The sequence below is a fragment of the Danio rerio genome, chromosome 7 (genome assembly GCF_049306965.1).
Source record: "Danio rerio strain Tuebingen ecotype United States chromosome 7, GRCz12tu, whole genome shotgun sequence".
Lineage (NCBI taxonomy): Eukaryota > Metazoa > Chordata > Actinopteri > Cypriniformes > Danionidae > Danio > Danio rerio.
This window is the reverse complement of record NC_133182.1, coordinates 65,128,709-65,153,738: the sequence shown is the minus strand read 5'-3', so window position 1 is coordinate 65,153,738 and position 25,030 is coordinate 65,128,709. Positions and strand designations below refer to the sequence as shown.

The 25,030-nt window shown below is 34.7% G+C and overlaps 2 protein-coding genes across 3 annotated transcripts in view; both read right to left on the bottom strand.

Moving 5' to 3' along the window:
- rbpjb (recombination signal binding protein for immunoglobulin kappa J region b) overlaps positions 1-24,932 on the bottom strand; it is a 127,018-nt gene extending 102,086 nt beyond the window's left edge. The window contains 1 exon segment of the mRNA NM_001083551.1: positions 24,851-24,932. Within this exon segment, the coding sequence (NP_001077020.1) occupies positions 24,851-24,870 (20 nt within the window). The 5' untranslated portion in view covers positions 24,871-24,932.
- Positions 1-25,030, bottom strand: part of stim2b (stromal interaction molecule 2b) — an 860,843-nt gene that overhangs the window by 335,536 nt on the left and 500,277 nt on the right. The gene's annotated exons all lie outside the window — the stretch shown is intronic.

Sequence of the window (25,030 nt, the reverse complement as noted above, 5' to 3'; positions counted from 1 at the left end):
CATATGAATGATCCGTCTGGAAGAATCTTTAGGTAAGCTAGGCTTATGATGGTATCGTATTTTATCATTGAGATTAATTGCTAAAGCTTTTATCACGATATACGGTATTATCGTCATTCGTGATATTGACCGAAGATGCAAAAAATTTACCTTAACAGGTATGATAATAAGAAATACTTCATGTTTTGCTTAAGGGTGCTTTCACACTTGATCCAATGCCTGGTCCAAACCCAAGTTTGATAGTCCCAACCCCCCTTGGCTGGTTTGTGTCTGTTGTGTGTCATTTTTCCTTCTGAAACCTGGTCCGCTTGTGTCATCAAGCTGCTGTTTTGTGTACAGCTGTTGATAGCTGACGGCCATTAAAGCAAAGTACCAAAATGGAGACGTCCGCATATCACGGTCATTCTGTTTTTACTAAACCTTTTGATTTGGTAACCAAAACCAAAATACTGAGAACCACTTGCATTTATCTGCCGCAAAAAAAAAAAAACAAAAAAAAAACATTAAAAACTATCAGAACATCACGCAATGTCTGAAGAAGTCATTTTTGGTGGAGACTAGCAGACATTATCACTGTGTTTGCCCTGGCTCAGTCCCGCTTGTCACCAAGGTAGGTGATACACAAACTGAAGTTTGTTGTACAGTTGGTGGTTTACTTCCATTCTTTAGTTTGACTGCATTCATATCAGAAGTGAACAGTACCAGCGTTTGCACAAAATGTACCTCAGACTAAGCATGGGGCGATAACAGTTTTCAAGGTATACCACGGTTTTGAAAATAGAAGTTTTTTTTACAGCAAAAATTTTTTTGCTATATCGTTCCTATAGTATGTGCAAGATTTTTTTATATACATTTTTTATTACATTTTTTAGAACAGCATCTTCAGCAGAAAAGATATCCAAAGATGCCATTTAAATAGTAATGAAATCTGTGTTTTGCACGTTGCACGGTTATCATGATTACTATGCATTCATTAATTTTCAAACCCCACTATTTTAGAATAAGATGAAAACTCCTTATTTTTTACAGTGTTGTTTATTGCTGCTCAGTATCTAATAAATACAGCAAAAAATAATATAAAAAACAAACAATAGTAACTTTCTTTCTTTGTGCTTAAAAATAAGTGAATGTTTTTGACATTTAAACATAATTAATTTTACACTGTAAATAAATGTAAGAACAATAAATACATACAAATAAGAATAAATAAAAAACAGTATTTGTGTAATGCAGGGCTTGAAATGCCCAGTGCACCCAACTATTAAAATGTAAGAGCACCAGAAAATATTTAGGAGCAACCACTAAAAATGAATGAGCAGCACTGCAACTAGTATATTAACGGATTTATTGTATTTGAAAACAACATCAATTGGAACTAACAAAAACCAGAAACAACTATCTAACCAATGCTGTGATGACTTATTAATATTTGCGCAATAATTCCAAAATGAATGTCTAATAATTATAAAATATTAATGATAACGAAGATGACAATAATACTAACAATGAATAACATTTCTCATTATCATTCTGTCTTGAACACAAGTTATCTGTTATAAAAAGTCTGTTACTTTATGAAAAATAAATCTATGGTTTGCATAAAAAAATGAAGCACTGCAGTAAGAAATGTTTATTTTGCACTATTGTTTTTTTATGCATGTCCATTTAATAAGCAGAAAGAATGGACAAAGAAAATAAAGTAATAAAAGTCTTACTTTTGCACCTCTTTAAAAGTTTTGGTTTGGGTTTGTGTCATTTTAAATGCTCAGTCTCTTTATGCTCTGACTTTCATCTCTCTGTGTTTGTGAAAAAAGCCAGCGAGTCAGCTTGCCCATATAAGCGAGGCAGAGCAGGATTCTCACGATGAGGACCAGCACAATACTGTTGTCATGTACCACAGTTTCAGTTTAAACTTAGTAAAGGCAAGATTCTTTGGCGATGATGTGTACAGTCTTAGCAGGGCTGGCGTGAATAGAGAGGGTGGCGTCCGTGACACCTACCTCACCCCCAGCGTCCTCAGTCATTTCCGTAACCCCCTCCCCAGGTCTTCAATTTTACCCGCGACACCTCATCCGTGCAAAAACACAGTGTTGAGAAGCCTTTACGATTAATTAACCGTGACTAATTAAAGCACGGTTAATAGTGAAACTGGTTAATTGTTGCATCCCTAATTTTGGTTATGGTTATTTAGGCTAATAAAATACAAAAGACAAGTGAATCAAATACCCAATCAAAAAACACACCTTTTAAAGACCACCTACTTCACTGAGCAATATTCATGGCACAGCGGTGTCCGTCGAGTTTTTGGATCCCTTTGAAACATTTGCATTGTGTTCCATTGTTTTTGCAAGTGTTGTGAGAAAATGCAGCTCGAAAGAAGATCTTTTCTTATTTTGCTGGCGTTTTTTGTAATTGCATGTGTTTTCTTATATTGCAACACGTTAAGCTCTTGGCCATTATAAAAGTCTCATTAGTAAATGGTAGTTAATTAATTAAAGAGTCATGAAACCCCCCTGTCTCAGCAGGGTGTTTTCACACCTATACTTTGGAAAAAGTCATGAAAGTGGGTGTGTCCAGCTTGGTTTAGGTAGAAGTGTCGAGGGAGGGAAAGAGGAAAGATTTTGCTTAAAAATGGGAGGCTTCCATTTGGACACATGCTGATTTTCACAGAGGCAAAACAAACACACAGACGCAGGGGAGAAAGACAGTGACTGTTTACATTGACTTCAGTAACTAAACTTTTTGCCAAATTCTTAATTTGTCGACTTTAACTGCAATTTGGCACTTTCACTTTCAAAAGTATTACATGCATGCCCCCTGTGACTAATTAGATATTGGATGCGAGGATGAACTGCTAGAGAGTGTAGTTTTAATGGAATTTTTTGATACTGCACGGCAAATGGGAGAAAAAAAACTCTTCATTCCAAGGTAACTTAGATGCACTCATTAGATAACATATCGTCAGAAAGCCGTGTGTGTATAGACTATTCTGTCACAATATACGGAGAAAATCCTACACGACGGTAATAGTTTGATTAAGGTGTTTACATGTTTACATTCAGAGAGCAGCATTTACAGCGATCTTTCAGTCCATAATATTGTATTATAATATTGTAGTGATGTTGACATACTGTAAACTTGGTAACTAAATAGTTTTGACTAAGGTATGTCTCTTAAAAAACTAAAAGAATACTGCTGACAATACAAACTAGCTTTGCCATCTGAATGAACAAACAAAGGGCACTGATCACACACACTTACCAAATCTGTAGAGACAGGACAATCAACACCAACTGGAGCCGTGTCTTTTGTCAAAGGAGACGAGCAGCAAATCCGGATTTCATCATTTCCAGATGCGAAAAGCTCATGTGTAAAAAAATTTCCTTATAAACGCATTTCTGTCGCGTGCACTGTAATTCACACTTGAGTCCAGCTGCGCTCTCATATCAGGAAAATGAAAACAAACAAAAAATTCTTCTACTTGTTTTGACAACACAACGTGGCATCTCTCTGCCATCTGAACACTGTAACGGGTAAAAACAGTCTTTAAAGCTATCATGCATATTAATGAAGTTGCTCCGCATACACAATAGAGCACGCTGATTGGTTTGAGCCAAGTATTTCTCATGAATTAATGCTGCACACTCAGAGACATCACAATGCACTCGCAGGTACAGACATCCACTCTACACGCTGGAATTTACACAAGTATCTAATCGGCGTGACGCAGCTTCAAAAATTTGTTTAAAACCGGACAAACGAATTTTCTCAAAATAACACAAAAACAAACAATTTTCTCTTTTTTTGTGAAATATAAGTGTCCTAATGGTGTTTATAGCAGCATGGGACACATAAATGACTGTCAACATCTCAAAAAATGTGTTTTGGCGTTTCGTGACCCTTTAACAAGATTTATTAATTACGGTTAACAGTAGTTTAACTAACAAAATTATAAAAATTAAAACAATCATAGTTGTATCCGTTTAATAAAATGATTATGACTAAGTAATCAGATCTATGTAGTTAATGCTCATTGTCATCATCAGCATATGTCTAAGCTCACAATTGATGGGCTAATAAGTTTGACAAAAAAAATTTAAAATCTTTTTTTTTTAACAAAAAAATTGCTTTTAAAATAATAGTTTGTCCATTCTCTCAGCAATTATTTATTAACACTTAAGTGGTTCTTTTCTTTCTTCTGTTAAACACAAAACTAGATATTCTGGAGATTTTTGGGAAGCAGCCATTCACATCCATAGGAGCTTAAAATACCATGAAAGTCAACATATTTGTTTTCAGCATTCTTGAGTATATCTTTCTTGGTGTTCAAGAAATCAAACTCAAACAGCACTCAGGGTATCAAAGGAAAAAGCAACTTTTTCAGGAAATTAAAGAAACAGAGAACATTTAGCAATGCCTTTGAAATCCTCTTTTATGTCATAGTCATGTTTCACATAGTTAAAAAACATTTATTGAATTTTCCAGAAGTGATTTAATATTACACAAATAGATAGTTAATTTTATAAGTCATATATAACATGGTCTCTAAACATAAAAGTAGCATTTACAACCTCATCTTGTTCTAATGTAAATGATCAAATTTAAAGAGACTTCTTGACCTTGACACTGTGATGAGGGCCTGCAAGGGTCCTCTCTATGCAATCACTTCCTGTGGTTTTTCTGAATGTTGGTTACACCGCATGACTAATTTGGTGGACATGGGCTAATCAAATATTATAAAGCATTGCAGCAGTGTTTTGTTCCAATATTTTCCATTACATTTTAAAAAATGCTAAAATCATGATGATATTATGAAAGTGGTCTCACTTAACAATAAGGTTAGTTACAGTATTTACTAACATGATCTAATATTGAACAACCCTTGTACAGCATTTATTAATAATAGTTCAACATTTACTAAAGCATGATAACATTAGTTAATGCACTATTATTTGACATATATATATATATATATATGTATATATATATATATATGTATATATATGTATATATATATATATATATATATATATATATATATATATATACATATATATATATATATATATATATATATATATATATATAAATTAGTTCTTGCCCATCTTAAACACCTGCGGGTGGATGATGCTTCGCTCCGTGGAAAATAGGGATTTAAATAATGATCCACTGTTGTTGTAAACATCTGTCATATATTTGATGCATTTTTAATATGTCATTATTTTTAAGATTTTGTCTTAAGCGTCTGATTTCTCCTCAGTGATTATGTCCTTTAAATATATAAAGGCTGGTTGTTTTATGGTCGATAAGAGACAATAATGGTATCACAGATTTCAAAACAAATATCTCAATATTAGAAAGGAAACATAAGCTTGACAACAAAAGATCCTTATCAATGTCGTAACAAATGCCCTTAAATAATACAGCCTGTAGTTTACAGCAAGCATCAAGTGTTCATTGAGATTGTGTTGTCTGTCATATCATCTTTTTTAGTTTAGTTTTTTTTATATATATATAAAGCATGACTTTTGAAAATAGTGACATGAAATGCCGGGTAGTTGTGCTGGGGCCTGTTTCAGTAAGGAGGTTCAAACAACTCGGAGTTTAAGCTTGAACTCTGAGTTGATTTACCGAGAGATTAAAAACTCAGAGTTTTCGGTTTCAGAATAGCTGATCTGAGTTGGGTCAATCAACTTTGAGTAGACCAACTCAGAGTTAAGCGCACACACCATGACTATAAAAAGGCATTATCAATGGAGCGCAGATATTATGTGTGACCATGGCAAGATCTTAAAAAAAGAGATCACCATTTCTTTCCCCAGCTGAACTTGATCTGCTCATGCAAAGTTTTAGCAAATATGAGTGTATATACTTAAAAAGAAGCAACCATCAGTGAAACAGAGACAGTTAGTCTGGGAAAACAGCTGCCCAAGTTAATGCGTAATTTTTTATTTAAATTATTTAAACATTTAAGTATAATAAAATAAGTAATATAATGTGTGACGTTTATACTTTTTTCTAAACTTTTATACACGTTTATCAGTTTTAATAGATTTAACAGTGCACTTGTGTGTCTGCCTTTTTATTGATCAAGTGATAGAGGTTGATATAACACTAAGAACCTAAGCAGTGCTAAAAATAATTTTTAGACAGAATAATAATCCCATTAATCTAGTAACAGTACATGTCGAAGGTTAAGCTAAATATTTATGGAAAAAAGGACAAGCCTTGTACGTGACTTTGTTCTGTGTGTGACAAAAAATGTAGGCAATAGCTATGTTTCCATCAAAATACAGGCTTACATAAATTTGTGCAAAACTGGAATAATGCCTAAAAGATACGAATAAAGCAGCGTTTTTATCCAACGAGTCAAAGAGAACACAATCGTCACTTCCTGATTAACTTGCGGCAAATATCAACAGTAAAAACAGAATTTACTGCGGTAGAACAAGCTGCGTTAATGATTTTTTATTTAATACTTGCGCCTCAGAAGACACAATGAACACGTGGGGGCGTTTGAAGCCAGACGCGGCCGATCTTGGCACGCTCCAGACGCTTGGAAGTAAATAATAATATACACTAATACTGAAACAGTTAAGGCATTTTAGAATGACTAAAACAACATTTAAGATGTTCTACAGTGTGCTCAGTCAGCTGGTTTGTCCATTTACACATTTTCATCATCATCTCTAACAAACTTTTTTTTAATGTACATACTGTAATTTGTTAAGTGCACTTCGTAGTTTATGCGCATCTTTTCTTATCAAATAAAAGTTTAACCTACTCAGTTATGCAAATGTTTTATTATGAATATTTTCAAAAGTTATGTGAATCATGACGTTTCCATCAATCGTTTTTATGGGCATCTCCAAAATGAGCTCTAAAATAGGTGTGTGGAAATGTAAGACTAATGCGAGAAATATGCTTCAACTTTAAAAAAGGGGAGGAGACCGACAGAAACTCAGAGTTTAGAGAATAAAACCTGCTCCAGACCAGGTTAGATTCACAGAGTAAGTTACCACAGTAACTGACTCTGAGTTAAAGTTACCTTTCTTTTAGAAACAGGCTTGACTTACCCTGATTTCTTGAGTTTAACAAACCTGCCATTTTGAAACCGAAAACCCAGAGTTTCTCTCATTTCAGGGTTAAAATACTCTGAGTTTTCACTTAACCTCCTTTCTGAAACAGGCCCCTGGTTTACCAACACTAGTTTGGGTCTATAATTTCTTAGCATTTTCAATTTTTCATAACGATGGTATTGTTTTAAATGATGAAACAAGTTTGTGATGTTGCCTGCTTGTGATGGCACGAGTCATCTGCACAGTTTGCAGTGTACGTTGCTTTGTTTTGGTTGGATTAAAAAAAATAAGTAGCTGGACTACTAAAGTCTAGTGACGTTTCTTGTCAACAATGTTTGTGACTGTGACCTTTTTTACCTTAATTTCTTCTTACTCTAAGTACAACTAACACATGTAAACTTGTATACTGCGTGCAGCATCCGGAAGGGCAGGCTGCAAAACGCCTGCGCAACTTTATGCATACTGCGTAAATATTATCAAACAATTATCGAACTGTCATTATTGTTTTATCGAAAAGTTTGTTTCGGGAATGACACGCACAAGCCCTACAAACTGGCCAGAGGGATTTTGAGCCATTTTTCTTGCAGAATAGTTGCCAGGTCACTACTTAAGGCTGGTGGAGGAATGTTTCCTGACTCACTCCTCCAAAACACCTCAAAGTGGCTCAATAACATTTAAATCTGGTGACTGTGTAGGCCATGAGAGACGTTCAACTTTACTTTTATGTTTATCAAACTACTGTGGTCCATTTACTTCATGCTACAATGTTTAAGCCATTGGGTCACATGGTCCTCCAGAATGTTTGAGTAGTCCTTGACAGTGATGTGCACATCTAAGTATTGGGACTAGGGAATTTCATAATATTGCAGCCCAAACCATCCACCCCCATACTTCACTCTGGGATTGCAACACTCTGGATGGCATGATTCTTTAGGGTTTCTCCACACCGTAACCCTGGATGTTGGAAAGACAGTGTATGTCAACTAAGCAGAGAACAATACATGTTTTACACCGTCCACAGCCCAAGATTTTCACTGCTGGCACTAATGAAACTTATGTTTGGCATTAAATAATAATAGACTCACAAAAAAACACTTGTATCTTTGCTTAACTGTATTTATCAATACTTGTGATTTGTTTATTATATTTTATAGAGATGTTCTCCCTTACAAAATCATCACAACCTAAAATTAGGATTTTCCAAATAAAGCTAGTGCAGTCATTTGATGTTTTTAGATCCTATACCCTCAAAATTATTCCACATAATTCCGCAGGTTTTTTACAAACGTCTGCGCAGAAATGGGAAAAAGAAATGTCTGCAAATTTTGTCTGGCCCTGCTAATGACTTATGATACTAAAAACATGATACTTATGGCACTAAAATCAGTTTGGACCAATAGTTTGACATGGCTGATCCATCCAAACTAATCCTAAAAATGTTCCATTCATTGATGAGTCTCTGGCGGCACTCTTGTCAAAACATTAAGATGTTACATAATCGAAGTAACAAGTAAAGGAGATCAGGTCATGTGTGCAAAACCCTATTTTAGGAGAAGGGTGCCATTGAGACGTGGCCCTAATGCCTGCCCTTAAACGCCCCTGCCAATAGCACAAGGGAGGGACATTTTGGAAGAATAACAGGGAGGGCAGCTCTGGTTTGGTTGTTAGGCTGGGCCGAGTTAGGTCGCCTCGGGCAAGGCACATATGGCAGAGCTCAAAACGCCAGCTTTTTCTTTGACATGGGGATATTTTAATGACAGGGAAAGAGTCAAAGAAAACTTTCTCCCTCTCTCTCGTTCTGACCACTTCCAACATCAAGCAGAGCCCATAGAATCTCCATATGGGACTTTCTGGAGAGCCGTTTTCGCAGCTGGCTGTTGGCCTAAAACAATCGCTCAAGCTCATTCGTGCACACACATACACACAGACACACTCAGTCATCTCCACATGTGTATACTTTGAGTTCATCTTAGACACACCAGAAGGAGAAACAAAAAACAGCATCCCCTTAAACGTCTGGCAAAGATGCTGATGCTAAACCACAGATAGAGGAGGAAAAGAAAATGACACGAACGTCCTATTTGTATTGCCTTACAATGGGATACCACCATATAGCGTCCAAAAAATACGCAACGCAACAAGTTTCCAGCAACAAGCTAATATCTGCCTGCACCAGACGTGGCATGAGAGAAAAAGGTATATACCAGAGTCATTCAGAAGGGTAAAATAGTGCATTGCACTACCACGAAAAGGAGTTAAATCTAATAATAAATATATACTATTCCTCTTTAACACCATTAAAAGTAACCAACATGCTGATTTACTATTTGCTGGTTAAACTGAGTCATCTTTCAAACGTTAATTTACAGACTTTATGCTAGTTTTTTTTTTTTTTTTAATTTCTGGGGAAAACTCCTGCTACTTTTTCAGTTTGGCAATAAATGTCACATAAAAAATTATATTCAAACCATATCTTTCAACATTGGAATGTAAAAATATAATATTAGCCCCCAATTCCTCTTCAAAAAAAAAAAAAAAAAAAAAAAAATCACACCTACCCAGAAAAACTCCCAAAATGACCCCAAACTCCAGGATGTGAGTTTTAGAGCTTACATGTACTGTAGTGCTGGATTCATTTTACTTCAAATCTAACAACAAGCCGAAAGAAAACCTTACTCAGCACTTTTGCTTTTCAACCAAAGCATTTTCAAATACACTGAATGCAAAGGACAAAAACCCCAGAACAATCTGAGGTTAAGGTTTTCCCTTCAAGGAAACGTTCACAATGAAGGAAACCAAAGAGTTTTCTAATTGAAGGGTTATCCTAACCTGGGACTGAACCAGTGACCTTTATTTTCTCACTTGTGTTTCTTAATCACTACGTGTTGCTTCCACTTAAAAGAAACATGGAAGTATCTAAAATGACAGTTCTCAATATAAGATTTCTAGTATTCGTTCTGAATGCCAAGTAGACAGGATAGTATGTAAAGGGGAAGTACAAATTACAACTCTACAACAGATAACTAACACAAAACTATGTGTTCAATAAAACTAATAATTTTCTAACTTATTTAATTTAACTAACTAACTAATGTGTAAAATATGATTTATTATTGTCATATTAACCATCAAGAATCATTATAATGCACGTACAGGAGGTTTAAAAAACATATCAATGTTCAAATAAATTCTGCTGACTGATACTTTTGTGGAAATACCGTCCCTGGCAAAGATCAGCTCCTTTGAATTCCATGCAGTCACCATTAGCCACCCCTTCTACATAAATGTGGTTGACATTTACCGCCCACGGGGTACAATGGGTCACTTCTTAGATGAACTGAATGTTCTTCTCTCATCTTTTTCTGATTATGACACTCCCTTGTTGGTGCTAGGTGACTTCAACATCCACATTGAAAGACCTCAAGCTACTGACTTCCAGACTCTGCTTGCCTCTTTTGACCTCAAAAGAGCACCTACTTCTGCTCAAAAAAAAAAAAAAAAGTTACAAATGCCACATCAGAATGAATTAACTACCAAAGAGTTGTGAACTGTTTTAATAAAACCTGTGATTAAGAAGGGCAGTCATTTTTACTTTTTATTAATATCTATCCATTTGTGATCACAAATCTCACGGTTTGCATCACACAGTGGTTTTTTAGTCACGGATCAGACAATTTTTCAGATCAGCCAAAAAGAGGAGGAGACAAATGCCATTCGCTTTTCATTTATTACAGAAACAGCACGGCAAGACAGATTCAGCATTGGTTTTAACAAATAAACTTTGAAGCTGTAATTTTATTAGAAATAAAATGAAGAAATAATCACCTGAATAAAAATAAATAGTAAAATATTCTTTGCATTTAAACCTAAAATAAAAGGACAAAAAACCTTTGGCATGGCATGACATGAACTATATCTGTAAAAATGCATGTTATTAAAAAAATTGCCATTAACGTATAAATAAGTAAACAAATAAATAAAATACTTTTTGACTAAGCCATGTGTCCAAGCTATATTTGTAACAATCTGCAATTTTAGTTTATGTGGTGTCTCGTGTTTACGTGGAGCATCTAGAAAAGTGCCAATGACATCAGACATGTGCTGTGCTCAGAAACTCTGCAAGCATTACAAATCTATCGCACAAGACGAGACTTCTGTGGGCTGAACATCAAAATAATAGTTTCCACAGACAGATGTGAGGGAAAAAAGAACGAAAAAAAAACACCTCTGTGACCTTAAGCTCATTTGCGCTCTGTAGCTGGGTGAGGGGTTACAGGGTCCAATACACAGGAAGGCGTGATGTGTTACCTACACATGTCAGCTCTAACTCACTGTCTGCTTTCTCTATGCGTGGTTGTATCGACAGAGGAAACGCACACATTCAGAGCTGCTCTGTTCCTCTTTTAGCTTTCTAGCTCTCTCTTTCCAAGTGCGACTCTTACTGAAGAAGCTGATAGGGACAATCCCACTGAATGTCACACAGAATCATCCTTCCTCTCTTAACTTCATCAATTAAAAGATTTACTTGTTTTTGTCGGTGCTTCTCAATACTTCAGCAGGGAAGCATCAATGATTTTTTCTATGCTAAAAGAGAACCAATATTTCTACTTTTTCAAATAGGATTAAGAGTTGGTTGGTTTGCAAACTTGACAAAACAGAATCACTAAAAATCATGAGATGTGTCTCACGTTAAAAAGTTGCCATTGCCTAAATTACAAAGCAATTACTTGAAAAAAAAGTGAGCAAATCCATTGCCTTAAAATAACAAGTTGATTGTACCTCAAAAATGTAAGTAATTCTGTTGTAACTTATATCTGTTAAGTTTACTTATTTTTTTATAATTATGCATTTACTTAATCATTTAATGCAATATGTTTACTAATTACTTTCAAGTAAAGTCAACTAAAAAGGGCTGGCGATTATTCGAAAAGTAATTGAAATCAACATTTAAAACCTATAATCAGTCTAATTTTTCCAGGGTAAACTGTTTCATTTACTTTCCCTACCATATGTAGAGTCACGTGACCCCGCTCTGTTGAGGCTGATTTATACTTCTGCGTTGAATTCATTGGTATGGTCCAGCGCAGCTTTCACACAGTCGCAAATCTGCGCACCTCTCAAAAAATGTAACTAAACGTCGCACATTTACACAACATTGACGATGATTGGAAGCTGCGGCAGAACGGCACAGACGGCACATTTTCTATTACTATAATACTCTTATTTACAGTAAAATATTGGTTTAAACAAGCCAAAGCGCCCAGCTCAAACTAAACGCTTTTTACAGAGCCCAAATAGCAACTTTTTAAGTTAAATCAGCATCATAAATAAGCAATAACGGTGAAAAATACTAAAACAAAAAGACCCATTGTGATAGTAAAACAAATGGTCATGAAATGTTTCAATAACAGGCAATTAATTACAACACTAAATGTCAAAGAAAGCGTCATCTAAAACAGACAGTCATTGGCTTACTGTCACACCTGAAAATATCCATCAACAATGAGAAATGAATCATAATTTAGGCTGATTTTTATCAATGAATTGCGAAATCAAAGTCAGTAATAAAGCCATAAAAATCACATTTTAGAGTGAGAAACATTATTTTGTTAAACGTTTTTAATGCTATTAAACGTAAGTGAGCTACTAGAAGGATTGTTCATACTAAACTACTCACACTCACTTAAATGCAAACCAGTTTGACTTTCTTTCTTATGTTGAACTCAAAAGAAGACATTTTGAAGAAAGCTGGTAACCTGTAACCATTAACATTAATAATATTTGCTTATTTTTTATACTATAGAAGTAACTGGTTTCCAGCTTTCTTGCCTTTTTGCTGCGCCGCCCCCTTCTTTTAACAATTAAATGTATTTGTTTTTAACTATTATTAGTATACAGTGTATAATTGTACATATTTACTTTCAACATTGATAACATATCTGAAAATTTCATCATGGTTGTTGAATGACTGCATTAAGTTGGTTTAAAGTAAATTTATTTTTCATTTTTCGCTGTCCTTTATTATTTTTTCCTTTAATGTTTTTAATTCCTTTTTCTTCCATTTTCTCAAAAAAAAACAACAAAGTTAAAATATATAACAATTTGTATTGTAATCTTGTTTGTTTGGGTTTTTATTCGCAATAAATATAAAAAATAAAAGTATATCGAACATAAATACAAGATGTTCTTGGAAAATCTGTACCAAGAAAGTCTTGACATAAGCATGACCTGTTGAACTTCTATGCAATGCACTTCCTCTTGCACATTTGACTGTTCTGTCAAATAAAGGTTGCGTTTCTAAAGATGTGACTGTTCATGTGAGGCCAGCCAGAGCTTCCTATGTCGAAACGACATGAGTGGAAAAAAAACAATACACATGTATAAATTGATTGACAAGCTGATGAAATGGGTTTTCTTTAGATGAAGTGGAACTGACTGAGAGCAATAATATAAAGCAATGAGAGAAATAAAGATGTGATATGAGATCAAAAGGAACAGTAAAAACTTCTTAATGTTATATTGTGTTTTATATTGTAACCTTAAACGTGACCCTGGACCACAAAACCAACCATAAGGTTTTTTTTTTTTAATTTAGATCTAAAAATAAGTTATTTTGTTAATGTTTGTTGGGATCAGACAACCTTTTGAGATACAACAGAAAAAATCTGGAATTAGAGTTTAAAAACCTGATTCTAGGAGAATTGCTTTTAAAATAGTCAAAAATAAGTTCTTAGCTATACACATTACTAATCAAATATACACTGCAAAACCCAATAAGTTAAGGTAACTCAAACCATTTGAGAAAACCGATTGCAACAAACCATTTAAGTTTAAAAACCAATCCTAATGAGTACTGTGAAATTAATCTATTTGAGTAAACAAAGCAATTTGAGCACAGTAAAACCCAATAAATGACAGTAAAACTCAATAAGTTAAGACAAATTAAACTGTTTGAGGAAACCGATTGCAAACCATTTGAACAAATCTATATGAGTACTGTGCACTTACTCCATTTAAGCCGAAGTAATGAGGAATTTAATTAACTCATTATCTTCAACAGGGCACCGTGGTGGTGCAATGGGTAGCACAACCGTCTCACAGCATGAACGTTGCTGGTTCGAGTTGTGAGTCAGTTGGCATTTCTGTGTAAAGTTTGCATGTTCTCCTCGAGTTCGCGTGGGTTTCCTTCGGGTGCTCCGGTACATGTGGTACAGGTGAATTGGGTGTGCTAAAATTGACTGTAGTGTATGTGTGTGAATGAGTGTGTATGGATGTTTCCCAGCTATCGGTTGCAGCTGGTAAGGCATCCACTTGGTGAAACTTTGCTGGATAAGTTGGTGGTTCATTGTGGCGAACTCAGATTAATAAAGTGAATAAGCCGAAAAGAAAATGAATGAATGAATGTAGTATTATTATCATTATCAAAAAGTTTCAAGGCTTGTCTCACTTCACATCATTTAAAAACATTTTATTTCATGTGCTTTAATTTATGCCACAATTAAATGTAATATAATATTATAATAATATATTATAAAATACAATATAATATAATATAATATAATATAATATAATATAATATAATATAATATAATATAATATAATATAATATAATATAATATAATATAATATAATATAATATAATTTTCCCAGAGATGGGTTGCGGCTGGAAGGGCATCCGCTGTGTAAAAACTTGCTGGATAAGTTGTCGGTTCATTCCGCTGTGGCGACCCCAGATTAATAAAGGGACTAAGCCGACAAGAAAATTAAATGAAATATAATATAATATAATATAATATAATATAATATAATATAATATAATATAATATAATATAATATATAAAGGCTGAAAACAACATGGCCTTATCTCTATAAAAAAAAAAATCGCTATTATTAATATATCCAACTTTACAATTTCTTTTAAGGTTGTCCAACAAACAAATTCTTCTGCTTCTAATGTATTAAACATATCTAAAATAAACAAAAGTGGGCGAGGCAGTGGTGCAGTAGGTAGTGCTGTCGCTTCACAGCAATAAGGTCGCTGGGACTCTGGTTCGAACCTCGGCTCAGTTGGCGTTCCTGTGTGGAGTTTGCATGTTCTCCCTGCCTTCGCATGGGTTTACTCCGGGTGCTCCGCTCCAGTCCAAAGACATGTGGCAGGTGAATTGGGTAGGCTAAATTGTCCGTAATGTGTGAATGTGTGTGTGGATGATTCCCAGAGATGGGTTGCGGCTGAAAGGGCATACGCTGCATAAAAACTTGCTTGATAAGTTGGTTCATTCCGCTGTGGCGACCCCGGTTTAATAAAGGGACTAAGCAGACAAGAAAATGAATGAATGAAAATAAACAAAAGTATCAACAAAAAGTCACTGATCTTACCTCTATAAAAAAAATTTTTAAAAACTATTATTAATGTATCCAACTTCACATTTTTTGAGGTTGTTCAAATACATTCCTGTAGTTCCAATAGATTAAACACATCTACAAAAAAAAGTATCAACAAAAAGTCAGTGTCACTGTGTTCAATTACAGGGCACACTCTTAAAAACAGCTGGACCACTAGAGAGTAAACACTGTCAATCAGTCACTCCACAGCGCTAAGGTCCTTTCCCAAAGCCAAAACAAACAATTCATCAACATGGGCCCATTTTCCTGTCATGGATAATCAAGGTTTTTCTACTTTTGTTCCTTTTTCATACAGAGTTTCATGAGGTCCCCAGACACATTCAAGCTGGTGATAAAACAAATTTCATTTATCCTTAACCTGGTTTTCAGCGTTCCACCACATCTCCAAAAACATCCATTAAACTCAGGGTAAATCTAGTCAGAAATCAAATCCGAAACAGCGCAAGTGATCACTTCCATGTTTTTCTGAATGAAACATCCTGCATGTTTGAAAAAGGAAAGAAAAGAAAACTGCTGACGATGGAGAAAGCAAAGTTCCCTTGGCCGTGTTGTAATCACAACCAAGCGGGAAGAATGAGGAAACTCAAGAATAAAAGGGCACCACAAACACCGTTGCACTCTGGAGCTCTCTTTACCTCATACATAATAACCCACGCCAACTTAAACACAATGGGGGATTGCTTTTTCTCTCTAAAGCCAGTTCTTCATAAAACCACAGCAGCAAATGTTGGCTCTGTCAGATAATGCCATTTCAATCCCTAAAGACACAACTAGGACCATTTAAAACATTCCAAGCTCACGCAAGTAAATAACATTTCTTGTTTCCTGCCAATGAAATCAAGAGCCTTTCTGGCATGGAGATAAGCTCCTTTTACCAGTGATGTATCCGTAAGGCAACTGACCGGTCAATCAAGAAAGAATGTTTCCAATGGTTTGAAACACTTCCAGAGTTTCATTTAGAGTGACAGCGACTGTTTTTCCACAATCATCAGGCTTGCACATAACAGTTGCTGAATGCTGAACTCATGGCAAAAGACCAGAGCTGATGCTGGGTGCCATGCCGTCTCTGAGCCAAACCCAGTGACTTCAAAATTTGCCATTTCATCCTCTAAGCTCCTGTCGTGACCGTTGAGGAAAGCCCCAGCAGTCTTAACAGTGACCTCAAATGACCGCATTTCAAACCAACCGATGGCATAATATTCCGTTTTAATGTCATCCCCATGCAAAACACTTGGGTGAACTTGTAAAATAGGTTTTCAAATATCAGACATGAAAATGATGCAACAAGCAAGTGTATTACCTCAAGGAGAGAACTTCCTTTTTTGACCTTAAACAATTTCTTTAATTGAGCATCATAAATTAACAGAAACATCTTGACATGGTGACACTTACACATAAACTATAATATCAGTGACAAATCAGACAATTTTGAGTTTGTTGCCATATCAGCTATTTCCTGGCAAAAAAAGGATATTTTTTAAATAACACTTTTCTATAACAAATAGTAGGGCTCAACAATATATGATTTCAGAATCGAAATTGCAATGTGCGAATCTGCAATAGCCACATTAATATATACACACACATTTATGTATGTATGTATGTGTGTGTGTATATATATATATATATATATATATATATATATATATATATATATATATATATGTGTGTGTGTGTGTGTGTGTGTGTGTGTGTGTGTGTATATATATATATATATATGTGTGTGTGTGTGTATATATATGTGTATATGTGTGTGTGTGTGTGTGTGTGTGTGTGTGTATATATATATATATATATATATATATATATATATATATATATATATATATATATATATATACACATGTTGTAATAATATTGATTAATCTGTCTGTAGCTCTGTTTCCATCCACCTATTTTTATTCGCATTTTGCATATGCGCAAAAAAAAGGTTAATGGAAATGCCATGATGCGCATAAACTTTTAAAAATGCGCATAAAAATCATATGTGCATAACTGAGTAGGATAAGGCTGGGCAATTTTTCAGATTTTTTCATTTAATTAAAATTTACGTTTTAAGACGATTTTATTTTATATTAAATTGAGATATTGCAATTTTTTAAATAAAAATATTAGATACATCATAACTGCACCAATGCGCTTTGGTTTACTCTCCGTATGAAGCACACCAGTAGCGCGCCGCGCAGTTCATATTTTATACTGGACAGCCAAATTTAACCCAATGCATAAAGTTGTGGACATGCATTGCAGAGCTGGTGCAAATACAACAAATACAAGCATGTCAATCACATTTGATTGACTGTCATTCAATCAGAAGACAAAGTCAAAGCCGAGCTGACAGCCAATCTTTCCTAGCTTCAGCAAAACTTGCAAAAAAAATACCTCTGTATTCCTGCAACTGCAATATTTACACAAATATTTTTTATTCAAATCTTCTGCAATGCTATTTAACTCGTGAATTTGTTTTACATTTATTTACACCTTGTTGACCAATTTATGTATGGCATGGCCATTAAAAATACAATTTTCCTTAACCAGATGGTTTTTCAAGTTACTTATAAAGAGAATGTTACTTCAGTCATGTTGTTGTAATGTTTTAAGTTGACTACTTACACAATAAAAAAATAAAAATCGAAATCGTGAATCGGTCAAACTTTATAAAAAACCTAGATTTTTATTTTTTACTTTTTGCCAAATCGCCCAACCCTTGAGTAGGATACATTTTTATTTGATAAGAAAAGATTTGCATAAACTATTTATTTTTACCGCACAAATTTCAGTATGCGCATTAAAAGTGGTCATGTAATTTTGTGACAAAAGATCATGTGATTATGAAAATGTGTGTAAATGGACAAACCAGCAGGCTGAGCACAATGCAAACCCTCTGAAATGTTGGTTTGGTCATTCTAAAACGCTGTAACTGTTTAATTATTAGTGTTATTATGTTAATAATGACCTCCAGAATCAAGAGCATCTGTGCTCTGCGTCTGACACCTTCAAACATCACGGCGCGTACACTGTGTGTCAGGATTGCCTACTGAAATCATTTATTAGATGAAGAAAAGATTGATGCAGATTCCCCTATACTGCGGCAAATTCTTTTTTTACTGTTGATATTTGGCACCAGGTAATCAGGAAGTGACGATTTTGTTCGCTTTGACTTGTTGGATAGAAATGCTGCTTTATTTCCACACACGCATAAATATAGTAAACTAAATGTGAAGTGAAATGTATTGGAAATGTAATAAGAAAACTAAACAGTATAAAGATGTATTGATCACATACCCCTATAACCCACATACTCAACCTAACCACACTGTAAAAAAAAATGCTGGCTTCAACACAATTGATTTGTTGGGACAACATAAAGGATTTAAGTTAACTTTTTTCCCAAATTTAAGTTAAGTATGAAACAATTAAGTTGTCATCCCTAAAAGACTCAAAAATTGTCTTGTTTCAGCTCATTTTAAATAAGTAGTTTGAACAAACAGCATACATAATTGTTTTGACTGCATTGAAGGTTGTACTTGCACTGCAATAATAATGGCCCGTCAGAAAAACACGCACCATTGACTTCAGGTAACAACAACAAACCTTTTTTTTTTCTTTTTTTTTTACTAGCTTACCTTTGCTCAAGTAAAACACAGGTAGCAAGAGCAGCAGGATGAGACAGCGTGCGTGCTCTCATTTACGCTACACACGTTTCTAGTTTCTCCTCAGACAGGTCAGCAAACGCCCCTCTGCTCTTCCCTTCAGACCTCTTTTGCTTTTTTTCCTGAGCGTCTTGTCTGCATAATGGGTTTTAGGGAAGGAGAGACGCCCAGAGGGAAGCGTTCTTTCATGCACACACGCCTACCTGTTTATCAAAGCACACACACCTTTCTTTGTCCCAAGCGGACAGATTTTTATTGTGTCATTATGCACAACAGAAAAGGGCTGTGCTCCATGTCTATGCTGCATATGTTTCAGCAAAGAAAGAACAAACAGAAATTGGACTGTGTGTAATGTTAAATAAAGTCTTTTCCCCTGGAGCATGATAAAGGCTGCTTTGTGCTGGAGGTGATTCATGCTTTTATCATTCAAGGTGATGCTGAGATTGTTTTTTCCATCCACACGCACTACACAGCTTTCTTAAAGCAAGGAATTCATAAATAGTTGGGATAAATAGTTCAATAGTGAGCACCACCGTTTATTTTTATGGATATCCTTTTCAATTTAATTAAAATTGTAAAACAATAGTATGTTAGAATTATATGAGGTCAATTTAAAAAATGATACATTTCATCCTATCGACTGTGATGTAATGTATTTTTTATTTAATACCACGTCAGCAACCAAGGCTGTTTTCATAGCAGGAATATCTCAGTGATAAATCAACAAACAAATGAATACATCCATTAAATATTTTTTACTGGTTTTTCTAAACATATTCTGGTGCCACTTTGTTAAAAATGTAAGAGTTTATTTCATAAAAAGTCTTCTGGAATCATTAAAAGTAGGACAGTCTGGTAAAATGTGTTTTACTGTGAGAGCAATTGTGTACAAACATTGAGTAGGGTCTTCAGTTGGGTTAATCTTGTACGTCCAAGGACATCTGACATCTGGTAAAAATCACTTGATCAAATCTGGTCTTAAAATGTCTTAAGATTCTGTTTGAGATTTCAGGTTGTAATTCATATAGTTTTGTCCTATAGATTTAAAAAAAAATATTTATTCAAAGACAAATTTTTCAGTCTTCGCACAATTACGGTTAAAAGTAAATGTGGATAAACATTTTTAAATGGCATTTTTTTATGTTTCAATTTATTATAAACAATATCCAATTCATTTTTAAATAAATCACAGCTTTTATAAATTAAAAAGAAAAACATGAAATCATTTTTTAAATACTAGTTAAAAATACCATAATAAAGTCAGATTTTATAAGTGCCTATTTTAGTAAATGATCGTTTTTTTAAGTATATTTTTAGTCACAATTCCACTGAAAAGTGATTAGTTAAACGACCCCACTGAAGACCCCTGTGAAACCCATGACATGCACTATTACCTTTTGTCTCTGAATTTATTCATATTTAACTTTTTTGGAACTACTATAAAGGATCAAGTTTTGTCATGCTTAAGTGCAGGGGTTCCCAAACTTTTCAGCCCAAGTCTATTCTTCATCATTTAATTTTGGAGAACACCACTCGGAAACAATCCTCCATGTTCAGGCCTGTATTTATGTTTAATGTGAGTGCCGTAAAAGTGTCAGAAAGTTTAACCTGGTGCCATAAAATCAATTTGCTGTGGGTCACAAAAAAAATAAATAATCGTAAGGCTGTGGCTTTATATTTGCATGTTATTTTTTAATGTTTACTATTGACATCTTACATTATCAACATTCTATCTATTTTGGAAATCACCAAGCGACACCCCTTTATAGTCCAGCGACCCCCACTTTAAGAACCACTGTGTCACTACTATGTCCAACAAGCCTGACAAATACCTGAATACACTGTATAAACAAGCATGTCATTTTCTTTTAAATCACATCAAACCCACAGAAATGCAAAAAAAAAAAAAAAAGAATTTGGCAAACTTTCCCACTAAACTTTTATAGAGCCATTAGTATAAAAAGACAGTATAAACATTCAAATCTCTGCATATAAAACGGTGTAATACTGTCTAAACAAAACAATTGATGAGTATTAGAATTGTGTTCCTTAAATAAAACCTAAAACAAGTGTTTAAAAAAGAAACAAGTGTTAGAGAAAGACGTGTTAGTACCAGTAGTAAACAAGGATTTAGAAGGATCACCTATGCTTTACATTAAACAAGCTACTCCTTAGCAGTCCGGACACTCGGCCATTAGGCTTCCAGCGGCCTCACATGAGAAGGCCAAGCATTATCGGGTCAAACAGGGAGCACAACACAAAGACAGTGTGCACTCAACTGTAAAAGGCCAGCCACACTCTAATCGCTGCAGCAGCCACAGTCACGACGATGCCCTTGCGCACGCTAACAATCAAGCCATCTCTAATTTCATTGGTGGACATCAGCTGGACAGGTGGCCAGTCAACCAGTCGTTGGCTTCCCTGTCAAAGCGGCAGCAGTTCAGGTCCGCTGGAAAGCCCCCAAATAAACAGTCTGTCACCACCTCCGCCCCTCGCCCTCTCTCTCTCTCTCTCAAAAAAAGAAAAGAAACGAAGAGAAAATAAAAAAACATAGCCAGAGGATGTCTGTCACCTATTTGGGCTGTCTACAAAAAAAGTGTACCAGAATGCATATGATTTATTTTTTCATGCACAATCTCTTATAATGTGTGTCTATACAGATATAGATATATATACAATACTCAGAATTATTCAGTACAAGCCATTTTGAAAATAAATATTTGTATCAATTTCTCAGTGAATATAGGCAATGTATTTTGTTGCATTTAAACAAAACAGATTTATTAAACAGATAGATTTATTAAAATAATATTAAAGTCACCAAATATATTTAGAAACTGAAAGATAATACAATTAAATTCAAGCAAAAAAATTACAAAATTACAACTAAATTTAATCATCTATAATTTGTTTCTCTTGATTTTTCCTCTTATTTAAATTAGTATTTAATATTTTTCTATAACATAAAAATTAAGCTGTACTAGTTTTTGGCGCATTATCGTGAGTTATTTTGTTAGATACGCTCCAGATTTGGCTCAAGTACTGACTAATCGAATGCATTTGCACAAATATAATATTGTAGAACTTCCTATTAAAACTGTGAATGTAAAAGAGAGATTTGTGAGGGTTGTACTAATATATGCTGAGCGATAGATAGATAGATAGATAGATAGATAGATAGATAGATAGATAGATAGATAGATAGATAGATAGATAGATAGATAGATAGATAGATAGATAGATAGATAGATAGATAGATAGATAGATAGATAGATAGATAGATAGATAGATAGATAGATAGATAGATAGATAGATAGATAGATAGAATGTATGCAATACTGAAGCAAATTAGTAAATGTGTGCTTTAGACATGGAACGATAACCGTTTTTAAGAAATACTGCAGTTTGTAAAAGTCTACGTTTTAAAAAAATTTCTGCAATACCGCTCTTAAGGTATGTGCACGATTTTTTTATTTACGTGATTTTTTTTTTTTGTTATTGTTTTTAGGACAACAGTATCTCCAGCAGAAAAGATATCCAAAGATGCTTTTTTTAAATTGTAAAAACATCTGCTTTTGAAACAAATGAAGACAGCAGAAGTGAATTATTAATTTGGCCTTACATGACGTTTATTGTCTCAAAATATTTTACATGTTTATTAAAAAAAAAATTGTGTTCAAAAGGGGAAAAACATTTGTTTTTTATCCAGACATTTAAAAAGAAAATATTTTAGTGAAGTAATCGCAATACAGCGAAATCGTGAAATATTGTTATTTATATCCAATATTTACCATACCGTCTAAATAGTGTACCGGCCCATGCCAAGTGTGCTTAGGTCGGTATCATTTCTTAAATCCACTCAAAATTACAAAAATTTTAAGCTATGCATCAAAATATTGATTATGATTATGGTGCAATATTAATTTCAACAGTATAGCAAATGTATTATTTTAAGGAAAATCGCAACAAAACAATAAATATAAATAAGTTAAAGAAAAAATTCGAATTTCCACTCCTGAGACCATTCTCAAACAAGTTTCCCCAAACACTCACCTCATGTCATTTTCAAACAAACTTTAGATTATCTTGCCTCAAATGCACCACCCTTTGCTTGAGGCAACATTGCTGTCTCAGTCTTGAAGCTCAAACAATGTTTTAAAAGCAATGTTTTCTAAATCAGCGTAACATCTTAATATTTACACCAAAATAGGATAACTGTAAAAATTTAACAACAGCAGTGCTACTGTGCACTTTCATAGATGCACATATTTCAGTTTCTTACAAGCACTTTTTTACATTCAGTTTCATACATTTGTCATTTTCTCAATCTTACTTAAGTCTTGCCTTAAGTTCTTATAAAGTATGTCAATTTCAAAAATGTAAGAATTGCATTGTAAAGTGGAACATATTGCCTATATACAACACAGTAAACACTTTACTTTATTTCTAGGACTGTGAATATCTGAAATCACCTTTTAACCAAGATTTATTTTCCTTGTGATGAAAGATAAAAACAATGACAGGGATTTAGAATCAAGCACCAAAATCTAATGCATTTAACATGGCTGTGAGCATACATTTATACTAAGCAGATTATTGTCCATTTGACACTAAAATAGTTATGTGTGAAGGAGTCTCACAGTTGACTATGTAAATGTAATTGTTATGCAATTTTGTTAAGTTGTCCAGTAACTCAAAAAAGATAGTTCATACTCTTAATCAAATCAGAATAGACCAAAATCTGACTCACTTACTGAACTACAAGCATCTCTAAACTAAGAAACTTCTTCACCATCACCAACTTGTTCATATATTAATATTTTAATTAAATATTAAAAATATTTACAAAAAAATAACTATAATATATTTTAACAGCACAGACTATCTAGTGAAAGCTGAACGAACTCTCCCTTCTGTAGAAATACCAGCCTAACGTTATATTCTGAAGAAAACACTGCCATTATCACACATTGTTCACCGTTGCCCAAAACTGGCACAAGCAAAACACTATCGAGATTATTTCGCCAAGGGCTCCAATTCCTAAGCGTTTCCATGCTTCTTTTTCCAGTCTGAGAGCGTTAATGTCCTCATTTGCACTTGCCATTAAATAATCATTCGTCTGAGCCGAGTGAGCGACAGCAGAGCCAGCGGCTGTGTTTGGTAAACAACACTTCACAATCAAGCACATTTCCCTGCAGACAATCAATAAAACACTTCTGACCGCCGACAGAGCAACAAAAACAAACATTCAGAGAGGAGGTGTTTTCCACAACAATCCCAAACGAAACAAAGCCACTGGGCTTCATTGCCATAACCATACAATGTGCCATGTGTACAGGCAACAGTCCGCTCATAGGGGGTTTCCTTACACAGTGATGCTCTTTATTGGGGGTTTCACATAAAATTCCAATGATATCTGGGCATGTTGTTATTAGCAAGGCTAAACAAAACGATCTGGCTGGCCCTTAGTTCCCCATGCAGGCGCATCGCGACGGGCTCAATGCAACAATCCCACAACACACGCGCACTACACTCAAAATATAAAAACACACACTCTGCGTGCTCTCCCGGAGAGACCGGGCGCAGAGATTCACAGTGTCAAATCAGCTCACCCACAGCATTAAAAGGCAAAGGGGTATATTTTCACTAAGCCCGCTGTTTTAAGAGAAATTGTGCAGGAGCAACTCCTGCAGCAGTCCTGAATCTCAGACTTACCCTGTCACAACAGGCGCCATCTTCCACAAACTCTCACCAAAACTCCAAGACTCGCGAGATCCTCCTCTCCCAGACCCTTCCAGCCACCGAGACAACAGAAGCAGACTGGAGGCTGAAGGAGTGAGGGAGAGAGAGAAAGGGGGCGGGTGACGAGCTCCAGGAAGGCGGGCAGGCTGACTG